Source organism: Myotis nattereri (genome assembly GCF_964212035.1).
Source record: "Myotis nattereri genome assembly, chromosome: 4".
Lineage (NCBI taxonomy): Eukaryota > Metazoa > Chordata > Mammalia > Chiroptera > Vespertilionidae > Myotis > Myotis nattereri.
In genome coordinates this window covers 59,252,590-59,265,333 of record NC_138079.1, presented here as the reverse complement: position 1 = coordinate 59,265,333, position 12,744 = coordinate 59,252,590, and the positions used below count along the sequence as shown (strand labels likewise).

Below are 12,744 nucleotides of genomic sequence, written 5' to 3'. Positions count from 1 at the left end.
AAGTTTTAGATTTATAAGACTGCTTTTATTATGTTGAATATATTAAAATTTACATGTCTTTTCTTCACGGTGTGCCTGTTTTGCAGGTATATGCTTGTCGTCATTGTCAGGTGGCAAAAAATACAGTTATTCTAGCACCTAAACAGCACCTCAAAGTGGAAAATCCATGGAGTATAGTTACTGTTGATCTAATGGGCCCATTTCATATAAGCAACAGACGTCATGTATATGCTATGATCATGACAGATTTGTTCACAAAATGGGTTGTGATTTTGCCTCTGTGTGATGTTTCAGCATCAGAAGTTTCTAAAGCTATTATCAATATATTTTTCTTATATGGACCTCCTCAGAAAATAATAATGGACCAAAGAGATGAGTTCATTCGTCAGGTAAGACAGCTGAGGTCTAAGCTCTAAAATCAGTAAACATATTCTTGGGTGAGGATTATACAAACACAAAAATCTGAGTAAAGAATTTTATGACATATATATTGCATATTCATTTACTGACATAGATAATTATATAAAAAATAGGTATTAAAACACTAAAATAAAAACCCATAAGGTTAACCATGGAATTATTTTTAAGAGGAATAAGATTATAGATTTTTTTCTTAATTTTTCAATTTATATGTATTATCAAATTGCTTTTATAATTTTAGTGATTAAAATATGCAAAATTATCTGTTGCTTTTGTCATATAAATTACTAGTGCTCAGCAATAATTAGTTATCCTAGTCTTCAAATATAGATGGCTCCTTCTAGACTTTTGCAGGTAGTGAAGCCCAAGTAACTAGATCTAGCCAAAGAAATTGAGTGGATGGATGTGCGCCACTTTTACAGCCCGAGGTAGTGAAAAACTCGTGCTTAATTCTTCAATCCCCCAATCTTACTCTTTTCTCTGGAGAACTGACAGAATATACCAGATATTATACTGGAGAGTGATGGAATTTCTCTCATCCAGAATTGCTGGGGCACCTAGTTGAGAATAGTTGCTTTGGAAAGACATTTTGACCTACAGCTGACTTTGAGCAAACAGTAAAACTGTTGGATTAAGCCTCGGAAACTTGAATGTGTTTTGTAATTGCAACATAATCTTGACTACCTTGACTGACACAGCAGTGATATGCAAAATAGGGTATGTAAGACCCTGTTTTGTTTGATGACAATATTAGAAATTCTGTTTATATTTCTTTTTATCTAATAAGAAAGAAATACAGCTTTACTAACAATGTGGACAGATTGATAATTGCATCCTGAGTCAATAAGGCAAATGATTGTGTGTCACACCTACTGTGCCAAGGTATCATAAGAGAAAAGTGAGAATCCTCAATATATAGGAATCTTCAGTGGTTCCCTGTCTCTTGCTTTCAGCAATAATTGAATTTATGACTATCGTGTAATTTTCAGCAAAGCTAATCCTCACAGAATAGCCAGGTGGCTTAAATTTCTTGTTATAAAACATGATAATATCAATAATGCAGTCACCTATCAACCACAAGAAAATGATAGAGCTGACACTTCTAATTAATTTGTGGTATTAGATCTTTCATAGACACATTAATGAAATGAAAATAAATATGAACTAATCCAATCTGATAGGAAATTGGCCACCAAAATTAAAAATTATAAAGTATACTATTTGGAAATATTTGCTTTTACCTCTATTAATGAGGAGCCTCACCTTAAGTGCATATACTGTTTCAAGAAATTAAATAATGACAGCATAAAGCCAATATGAATCACCAGCAGTTTTTCCAGTCATGTTTAAAATCATGTGATTATCAGTCCAGCACTTTGAAAATTTTACCAAAAGTAACAATAAATACTTATAAGTCTCTTTTAAGAGGTTAAATAATACAAAAAATTAAAAATCACATGATTGGGAAAATGTGTTCTTTTTGCTGTGATTTAAATGGCTTAAATATTACAAAGAAAGTGTAATGATTACCAAATGTTTTATTTTGTCAGCAAATACAGAAAACACTGGTAAAGTGTTGTAATAAGATTAGAACAGTGTACACAAAGTGGGAGATTTATCATATAGTTGGATGAAAATACATGTTTCTATCGTAACTTGGCTTAGAATATTTGCTAAATTGTTATTCAATAAAATATAGATTTTTTTTGTAAGCTTTTGAGGAAGAGAGAATAAACATTTTCAAATGTAAAATTACTTCTTTAATTTTAGAAATATGTCTTATGGAAAACCAAAATTGTAACCACTAGTGGGATGTCTGGTTTAATGGGAAGGAAAAAGAGGTTATTGGGGTAAGGTTATCAAGATAGCATCTCACAAATGGATTCACTGGGTCATTCCTAGGAAATTTCTTGAAAAAAAGAAGTTGAAGCCATTCCAAAGGTGCCACTTAAAACCATTGATTATGACCCCAGATTGAAGCTTACCCAAATATACCTATTCTCTGGGATTTCTTTTTAGTTACTTTTTAATTAAAAGGAGATAGCTTACTACTACATAGTATACCAGTATTAGCTAGAAATTGTATTCAGCTGCAAGTAACACAAAACACTTCTCTTCTTCCCAGTATAAAAATTTAGGTAAAAGAAGGCCCAGGTTGGAAGGGTAACTCTGAATGTCAATGGGAACTGATACTTGTAGCTTTAGGAGGTGACTGTCAAGCTTGTGCTTCCAGTATGGCTGCCAGAGCCCATGCCACAAAGTCTACATTTTAGTCAGAAAGAGGGGAAAGGTAATGGGCAAAAAAACCCAAAAAACTAGTACCAGCTGAGTCCACCCAACAACTATTAAAAGCCCAACAACTGCATTTGTAACTTTTAAAAAAGATTTTTTATTGATTTTCTTTTTAGAGAGAGAGGAAGGGAGAGAGAGAGAAATATTGATGTTAGAGTGAAGCATCCATCAGGTGCCTCCTGAATCAAACGGGCAACCTCTAGGTGCACAGGATGACGCCCAACCATCTCAGACACACTGGGCAGGGCTCTAAACTCATTTTGACTTCCTTTAGGTCTAGGTCGTGTACATTACAACAACAATAATAGTAACATTAAGAGTTATAAATTGCCAAGAACTGTTTTAAGTCTTCACATTTACTCATTCAATTCTAAAAAGAATCCTGGGTGGGATTTTCCTGATTTTACAGATGAGAAAACTGAGTACACAGAGGTTTGGTGAGTTGGCCAAGGTCATGTAGCTGATAATTGGATTATGTGACCTGGTGTTTTTTAGAAACTATCTACTGGATTAAAATGTTATTTGTACTCAGAGGTGATGTTAAATTCTGTTCTTCCACTTCCTTGATGTATGTGTGTCCCTGGCAAGGCACTATACTTATAAAGCTCCAGCTTCTTATCATTAAAATGGGGTTAATATTACCTTATTAGATTGTCGTAATGTATAATGACAACAATATAAAGCATCTAGTCCATTGACCAGCACATAGTCAGGACTCAATAAATTATAATTATTATTTTAAATAAAAAATAGATGTTTTTATATAAAATGGTCAATGCAAAAGGCAGGTTTCAATTTCTTTGAAACCTTTTAATCAAGGGAAAATAAAATGTTAAAGTCAGCTTTGTTTTATATATTTTTCAGATCAATATTGAACTGTGTGGATTGTTTGGCATGAAGCAAATTGTAATTTCTCATGCCTCTCAAGCTGTTAACCAGACTGAAGGTATACCCAACACCATCAAAACATTTCTTTCCAAACACTGTGCTGACTACCCAAACAACTGGGATGATCACCTGTCAGCTGTTTCATTTGCCTTCAATGTAACTCACTTGGTATGTGCCTTTTTGTAATTCTATACTTTTAAGTTATGAGTATTTCTTGCCAAATAAGTGTTTTATTGTAAGTTGTTGTTTATTTTCCTTAAAACAGGAGCCTACTAAAAATACACCATACTTTCAAATGTTTAATCGAAATCCTTATATGCCTGAGACTTTAGATGTTCTCCATGGAGTGGATGGTGATGATACAAGTATGTTTGCCAAAATTCGAAGTGCAATTAAAGAAACTGATAAAATAATGGAGAATAAGACAACTTCAGTGGGCCAGGTGATTCTATTTAATAGAAAACTCTATAACAGAAAAATCTATAAAGTGATATTTCAAAATTCTGTAGCATATATACACACACGGATACAAACACACACACACACACACACACACACACACACACAATCTGATACATCCTTAAACCAAATTCTTTTTCCACCAAATTCTGCTTGTCTTGATTAAACATGGTGCTTATTAGCTATGAAATTCTGAAAGACAGTTATAGGAAAAACATGCACTTTGGAATCAAGTAGAGCAGAATTCAAATCCCTCATCGTACTGCTTTCCAGTTGTTTGACTTGGGCAAATTACTTAATCTACCGCAGTTGACTTTGTTTGTAAAGTTGGGGTAATGCTGACTTTCAAATATTGTTTTAAGGATTAAGTGGGACTCATACCTAACTTTGAAGTAGCATCTGAAAAAATAATTATTTTTATTATTATCTGCATTTACCTTCAAGAAGCTATAGCTCTTTCATCCCCTTTGTTCTCTCTCTCTTTTCCCCTGCCCCATACTTGTAGATGGAGAACAACACTGTTGATGAAACGCATAAAAACAAAATCATTGTTAAAAAGAAACCAAAGCAGTTAAATCCATTTCAACTAAAAGTGGGTCATGAAGTGTTAAGGCAAAGGAAAAACTGGTGGAAGGATGGTCGTTTCCAGTCGGAATGGGTTGGTCCTTGTGTCATAGACTATATTACAGAAAGTGGATGTGCTGTTCTGAGAGACAGCGCTGGGACCAGGCTTAAAAGACCTATCAAAATGTCTCACCTTAAGCCCTATGGAAGAGAATCCAGAGAACAAGGTAAATGTCTGTCACTTCTCTATGCTTTTACTTTCTTTGAATGAGGAGAGAAGTTAAAAATAAAACCCCACACATTTTCATTTTTATAAAACTTGGTATAGTTTTAGATCCCAGGTAGTCTGTTTTATTAGAATATCTCTTCTGGAACCATCAGGCTTAAAAGAGATTTTATTTTGATTGCTAGTGTGCTTCTCACACTTTCCCATAGTTCATGTGGGAGATACTGAGCGGTTTCACAGAAGAATTAATGTGTTCTCTATTTTCATATTCAGTATTTTATGAGCAACTTTGTGTCTCATTTTAGCATGAGATAATGCCAAAAACAAACATACTGTCCAAAATCCTGTTGTGAGATAAATTTATTAGAGGACTTAAAAGAAATGTGATTAGTTTTTAACATTGCATCATAGTCAGGTGGGTATGGGGGAGAGGGCAGAATGGGGTGTATTCTGAGTGTTATAAGGTGCTATAAGAAGAGGTGATAACACCCTAAACAAGGTTATATATTCCCCCAGATATGGTTCTGAGCAGTCAAGATATCCTGATTTCTTTAACCGTTTCTTTCATAAATAGAGCTGAATGACATTTTGCTATGGCTTTCAGATTAAATCCCACTTTTGTGAGACTTTTGTTTTGTTCTAGTGTATCTGCTCCCTAGAATTTCTCTGGGTTGGATAACTCAGAGGGAGTTCATTGGTACCTTAGCCATTTAACTTCGCCTTTTCCATAAAGAAAGATAAAGCATCAATATTATTTGAATATGAATAACAATTTATGGAAGATACAATTTAGTATAGTTTTAAACAGAATAAATAGCTGAGTTCTTTAACAGTCTTAATAATAATTAGAAGAGCACCAGATAACCTACACTTTATAGGACACTAGAGGCCTAGTGCACGAATTCATGCACGGGTGGGGTCCAGCTGGCCACCTCCCCCGATTAAGCGGGGGGCGCCCGGGGGTGGGGATGACTGGGGGGAGGGGCCACGGCTGGCTGGGGGAAGGGGCACAGGAGGTTGGCCAGCCACCCCTCCCCCGATTGGGGTGGAGGGGCAGATCGGAGGCTGCCCCCCAATTGGGCTGGTTGGCTGACCACAGTGGGTGTCATAGTGACTGGTCGTTCTAGTCGTTCTGGTGTTCTGGTCGCTTGGCTTTTATATATATATATATATACTAGAGGCCCGGTGCACAAAATTCGTGTACGGGGTGGGGGTGTCCCTCAGCCCAGCCTGCACCCTCTCCAATCTGGGACCCCTCGAGGGCAGTTGAACATCCCTCTCACAATCCAGGACCACTGGCTCCCAACCACTCACCTGCCTGCCTGCCTGGTCACCCCCAACTGCCTTCCCTGCTGGCCTGATCGCCCACAACTGCCCTCCCCTGCTGGCCTGATCACCCACAACTTCCCTTCCATGCAAGCCATCTTGTGGCGGCCATTGTGCCCACATGGTGGAGGCCATCTTTGACCACATGGGGGCGGTCATCTTGTGTGTTGGAGTGATGGTCAATTTGCATATTACTATTTTATTAGGATACTAGAGGCCCAGTGCACAAAATTCGTGCATGGGTAGGGTCACCAGGCCTAGCCAGCGAGCAGGGCTGATTGGGGCCTTCCTTCGTTTCACACCGCCTCCTGGTGGTCAGCACACGTCATAGTGAGTGATCAAACTCCGATCTCCCGGTCGAACTCCCGAGGGGACACTTTGCATATTAGCCTTTTATATATATAGATAGATGAAGCTCTTGGAGTCTGTTTGCTCAGTAATAGCTCAATTGTGGTTCTGATCTGGGTCACAGCTCTCATATTAGAAGCTTGTAGTGCCTTTCCATCTGCTTGTGATAGATCCAGTTGCTCTGTTAGTAATCTTATCTTGAACTATTTGAATTCTGAAAGCTCATGGTACCTTCATTCTCTTTGTTAGAAGATAAGCACTTTATTTCTTGTGTTTCTTAATTCTGAGCTATCCTGTATTATTTCTTCCTTCTGCAATTTAAGTAGAAAAACTTTATGCGGGTACATTTCCTTTCTTCTTCAGCATGATTTTCTTCTTAACCTTTGACATTCAGCTTCTTTCTAATGTGTTAACCTCATTAATACAAAATTTATATTTAAAGTATTCCTGTTTCAGGATCTGTTCCAACGTTTTGCAATTTGCTCTTGCCAAAGAAACAAGGCAAACATTTTGCTACTCCTGAATATTTTGGAATCCAGTTGTGTACAACAGTTTCTAAACAGAGGCTGTATACTCTTTGCTGCTTACTTGAATTCTCTGCAGATACTTTTTCCAGTATATAAAGGAAGTTGCAATTTTAATACTAGTGTACACATAAGGAACCTGAGATTGGTGGGTAAACTTGTTTTCCTTGTTAACCAAGAAAGTGTTGATCTGGCCATCTTGGAATCTGGTTCGTGATTACTGTTTGGTCCTTTTTATGTTTCTCTTACTTACAGAAATTCAAAATACAGTGGAACTTCAGTTCTCAAACTTAATTCATTTCAGAAGGCTGTTCAAGAAGCAGTTTGTTTGAAAACTGAATCCTTTCATTCCATTAGAAATAATGTAAATTGAATTAATCCGTTCCAGACCCCCAAATGATTCCCTGTTTTAACCCCTCTTATATATAGTGCCTGTCTAATGTACTATTTAATCTATAAATAAACGCTTCTTAAATTCATTGAACCATCCCCTAATAGCCTTAAATGATTTTTTTTAAAAAATCCTCACCCAAGTATATTTTTTTCAATTGATTTTTAGACAGAGTGGAAGGGAGGGGGGCAAAGGAAGAGACAGAGAGAGATACACACATTGATTGGACCCTTTGGTCCAAGTGCCCACTCTCTAGCCAGGGCCTTAAGTGAATATTTTAATATATCACTGCCTCTGCAGTGCTATGACTGGCTAACTGCTTTTTGTTTATCCAGTCAGCAACAGTTTTTCTACCTGTTCAGTTGCCTGTGATTGTGAGTACTTTCACACCCTTGGCAACGTTAGCACTCTTTGTTTGTTTGTTTGTTTATCCTCACCAGAGGATATTTTTCCACTGATTTTTAGAGAGAGTGGAAGGAAGGGACTAGAGACAGAGAGGGAGAGAGAAACATCCATGTGAGAACACATTGATTGGTTGCCTCCCACAGCCGACCAGGAGATATGTCCCCTTGACCTGAATGGAACCAGGACCCTTCAGTCCTCTCACCAATGCTCTATCCACTGAACCAAACCGGCTAGGGCAACATTAGCGCTCTTGATGGTCTTTATGTTTTAAATTTGTGCTAATCATTTGATTTCCACAGCAACAAAAGCATTCTGTCCTTTGTTGCCTGAGAGACACTTTTGGACATGCTGAGGTATCAGCATGAAATGTCCAAAACTGAAGTTTTGGTTGACAACTGAGACATTTTTTTCAGTGAACTGTTTTATCGAGAACCGAATTGTTGGAGATGGGAGATGTTCCAGAAATGAGGTTTGACTGTAATGTGATATCGGCAGTCTTTTTTTCAATATCACATATTTTCCTGAAAATCTTCACCTCAGAAGCTGATTTTAAAGAGTCTTGAACTAAATTTAAAGCAAATAAAATGTCTTTGAATAAGCACCCCATTCTTTTATTTGACATACATTTGGATGAGCTATAGCCAAAAGAACTATGAATTTGTCTGTACTTGTCATTGCTACTTTTACCAGCCTTGAGATTTTGTAGTTGTATTAAAGGCTCATTGTCCAAAGCAGATAAGCTTCTGATGCCAATTTCTTATCCATTCTTATCCAGAACATGGTGTAGAGAGAGCACATTCTGTACTATGTCTATAATGTTTCTCATTATTACTTTAAGCAATCCTACTTGTCATTTTGTCTCTCTAAATGACAGGCATCTTTTCAAGATTAATTATTTTAACAAGAAATTTAATGATATACCATAGTGTCTCTTTGTAATCATAATGTTCCCCTTTGAAATGAAAAATGTTGTTGAACCATTGTTTTATCCATTATAGATTTTAAATAGTTTCATTTGTTTGTTTTGTTTTGGATAGGAGTTATTGTGATAGATTGTGTCTGCCTCTCCCAAAAGATGTAGTGTGATGGCCCTTCACAGTTTGTAAAATGGTTTTCATTATATGTTGTTTCCTACTGCTGCTAAACAAATTATCACAATTTTAGTGGCTTAAAACAATGCCAGGTTATTATCTTTCAGTTTAGTAGCTTAGAAGGTCTAACATAGGTCTCACTGGTAAAATTTTACTAGTAAAATCCAGTCATTGTCAGGGCTCTGTTCCCTTCTGTAGGCTCTAGACAAGAATCTTTCCATGCCTTTTTCACCTAGAGCAGCGGTTCTCAACCTGTGGGTTGTGACCCCTTTGGCGGTCGAACGACCCTTTCACAGGGGTCGCCTAAGACCATCCTGCATATCAGACATTTACATTACAATTCATAACAGTAGCAACATTACAGTTATGAAGTAGCGACGAAAATAATTTTGTGGTGGGGGGTCACCACAACATGAGGAACTGTATTAAAGGGCCAGAAGGTTGAGAACCACTGTTCTAGAGGCTACCTATACTGCTTGGCTTGTGGCCCTCTTCCTCTGTCTTCAAAGCCAGCAGCACATCACATCACTCCAACCTTCTATCTTCCACATTTAAGGACCGCAGTTTTTGGGACCAACCAGATAATTCAGGATAAACTCCCCATATTAACATAGCTTGTTAGTAACTTTAATTCCATCACTATCCTAGTTCATCTTTGCATGGAAAGTAACATATTCACACATTCCAGAGATTAGTACATGGAGATCGTTAGTGGCCCATTCTGCCCACCACAAGAAGGTCTACACCCATGAAACAAACAAAGCTTAGTCTCTATATTATCAAGCCCATGATCTTGACTTTAGTATTTAATACAGTTTATGCAAAGAGCCTCCCTTTGGCCTTTTACTTATATAATCTGAACTCAGTCCTTCAGTTCTCTGTGGTTAGTATTGGTTATTTATTATAACAACAACTATGTAGAATCAAATATGGTTATTATTTTATCAGAGAAGATGAGTATGGCAATACATTCTAATGGTTTTAGGATTATCAGGCCATATATAGGAATAGTCAAGTCACCTCTCTTCTGAATAAGAAAATTAAGTATTCTGAAACCCTATACTTTTCTATTTGAAAAAATAAATTAATCCAAATCACTCAGACTTCTCTGAGGCTTTGATTTTAATTTATTTTTCTCCTTGGGGATATTTAAATTTTTTTATTCTTTTTTTTTTACAGAATAGTCATGGGGGGTGTAAACTACAGCATATTTAATATAGTCAATAATATTTCATAAATAACTATGGTGTCAGATGGGTACAAGGTTTATTGGGATGATCACGTAGTAAATTATATAATATCTAATCACTGTGGTGTACACCCAAAACTAACAGGATATTGTATGTCAACTATAACTGAAAAATGAATTAAAACACATAAACAAGCAAACAAAAAACTTTAGAAAGGGTAATATGAACACAAACTTAAAAAAGTCTAAAAATAATTTGCTTCTTAAACTTATTTTTTACTCCTTAAAACTGCATAAACTGAAATATTGCTTTCATCAGACACAACTAAATCAATATATTGAGAAAAGAAAAATACTTAGTCTCTTGTGTAATTGGACTGAGTAGAAAAGTCCTTTAAAAATGTTTGTTTAGTCCAGCCAGCGTCGCTCAGTGGTTGAGCACCGACCAGTGAATCAGGAGGTCAAGGCCCGGGTTGTGGGCTCAATCCCCAGTGGGGTACACAACCAATCAATGATTCTCTCTCATCACTGATATTTCTATCTCTCCCTCTCCCGTCCTCTCTGAAATCAATCAAAATATTTACCTCTCTATAATGAAGACAGAGCTTATCTTGTTCTTTTTTATATCCCTAACTCAGAATTCTAGGATCAGTACTATCCAGTAGATACACAATGCAAAAAGTATGCAATATCTAATTTTAAATTTTCTAGTACTCACATTTAAAAAGTACAAATAGGTGAAAATAATTTTAATAATATATTTTATATAACCTAGTGCAGTGGTTGGCAAACTGCGGCTCGTGAGCCACATGTGGCTCTTTGGCCCCTTGAGTGTGGCCACGAAGTTTCAATCACACTGTATGTGCGCGCCCGCATGTGGTATTTTGTGGAAGAGCCACACTCAAGATGCCGCAGTTTGCCGACCACTGACCTAGTGTCTCTAAAATATTATTTCAATATGTATGTAAGGTCTCAGGAGTCACTGTTCTGGTAATTTTTTGTAATCTTTTTTTGAAGTTAAAGAGCATTTCTATTGGCTCCAGTAGACTTAGACCATAGTAGGAGTTAAACATATTTGACCTTTCTGAATGAATGAGAATATTGTGTGTTTTTTTCTTCACAAACAAAGCTTGAAATCTCCAGAGTAGTGTTCTATTGCAGTTGTGTAGAATTTGCTGAGTATAATCCTTATTACAATAAGTTACTTTTCTATATATATTAAAGCCTAAATGACCATTTGACTGGTAACTATGATGCACACTGATCACCAGGGGTCAGACACTCAATGCACAGGCATGGAAACATGGAACAGGCTGATGAATCTCAGAGGGAAGTGGGGGGCAGGAAGAGATTAACCAAAGATCTTATATGCATACTAGAGGTCTGGTGCATTTGTGCACTGGTAGGGTCGCTTGGCCTGGCCAGCGGGGTTTAGGCCAAAACTGGCAGTCTGACATCCCCCGAGGGATCCCAGATTGTGAGAGGGTGCAGGCCAGGCCAGGGGACCCCACCGGTGCACGAATCCATGCAAAAGGGCCTCTAGTTTAAAAGAAAAAGTGTGTGTGTGTGTGTGTGTGTGTGTGTGTATCACATGTAGAATGTGTATCACATATATAGAACCTCCTGACAAATAAGTGTGGTAAAGTCCATTTGTTACTAAGTCTAATATAACTAGGTACTTAAGCTCAAGATCTATAAATGCATTTCTAGCATATCAAAGTGGTAACTTTATTTCTCTATATATAAACTTTGAAATTCATATATCGTTTTATTCATTCTCTGAAATGTTTATTTAGTGGGTAGGAGAATCCAACGAAAGTTAATCTTGTTAGTTAATTCTTATTACTTGGGATTTTGTTCTTCATTTAGCATTGTTTAATTTAAAATGATGTTTAATTATAATTCTAAAAGGCAAACTTATGTTTCTTCTTTCAGACAGTCTTTATCTCTTACAAAGTTCAGTAGTGGCAGATCATGACTACATTGGACTGCCTGAAATTCCAGTTGGAGCATACCAAGCAAGTATTCTGGTAGAAGACGCAACTATTGGTGTAGCTGATAATGAACTATTGACATCAAGCAAGGATGGTGAACTATTAGAATATAGAAATACTAAAATCTCTCCGTTAATAGAAGATAATAGTAATCTTGAAAAGCAGACATTCAGTTTGTTGGACTCCTCAAACCAAGTCCTTGAGTACTTAAGTTAGTAAATACCAAAATTTATTTATAGTGCTTGTTGAGAATATATAACCCCTTGAAACTTGATATTTTTTCCATTGAAAAAGGTTGTATAGAAGTGTCTGGACACACTCTTAATAACTAAATTCTGAACATTTATTTTATAACTATTTATTGATCTAAAGTTGTACCTTTTGAATGTTAGTGCATATATATAAGGGCAAAGAAAGCAGATAATATATAGAATTCACTTTTTCTTCTAAAAAAAAACAAACAGGCAATGCTTGTTTCTTAGGAAGTAAAGTAAATTTCAGCTCAAAACTTTCAGATCTTTTGATATGGTACCATGTTTTCAGTTTTAATTTTTTAAAAAATATTTCTTCTTTAAAAAATAAATTTGAACTATCTTGAATGGTATTAATAAATATTTATTCAATCAT

The 12,744-nt window shown here is 36.4% G+C and overlaps 1 protein-coding gene across 1 annotated transcript in view; it reads left to right on the top strand.

Annotated features, from left to right (window-relative positions):
* The window catches only part of GIN1 (gypsy retrotransposon integrase 1), a 27,705-nt gene extending 14,961 nt beyond the window's left edge, over positions 1-12,744 (top strand). Inside the window, exons 4-8 of the mRNA XM_081089061.1 lie at positions 87-389; positions 3,577-3,768; positions 3,866-4,042; positions 4,565-4,850; positions 12,059-12,744. Coding sequence (XP_080945187.1) covers positions 87-389; positions 3,577-3,768; positions 3,866-4,042; positions 4,565-4,850; positions 12,059-12,333 — 1,233 coding nt within the window. The 3' untranslated portion in view covers positions 12,334-12,744. The remainder of the gene's footprint in view (positions 1-86; positions 390-3,576; positions 3,769-3,865; positions 4,043-4,564; positions 4,851-12,058) is intronic.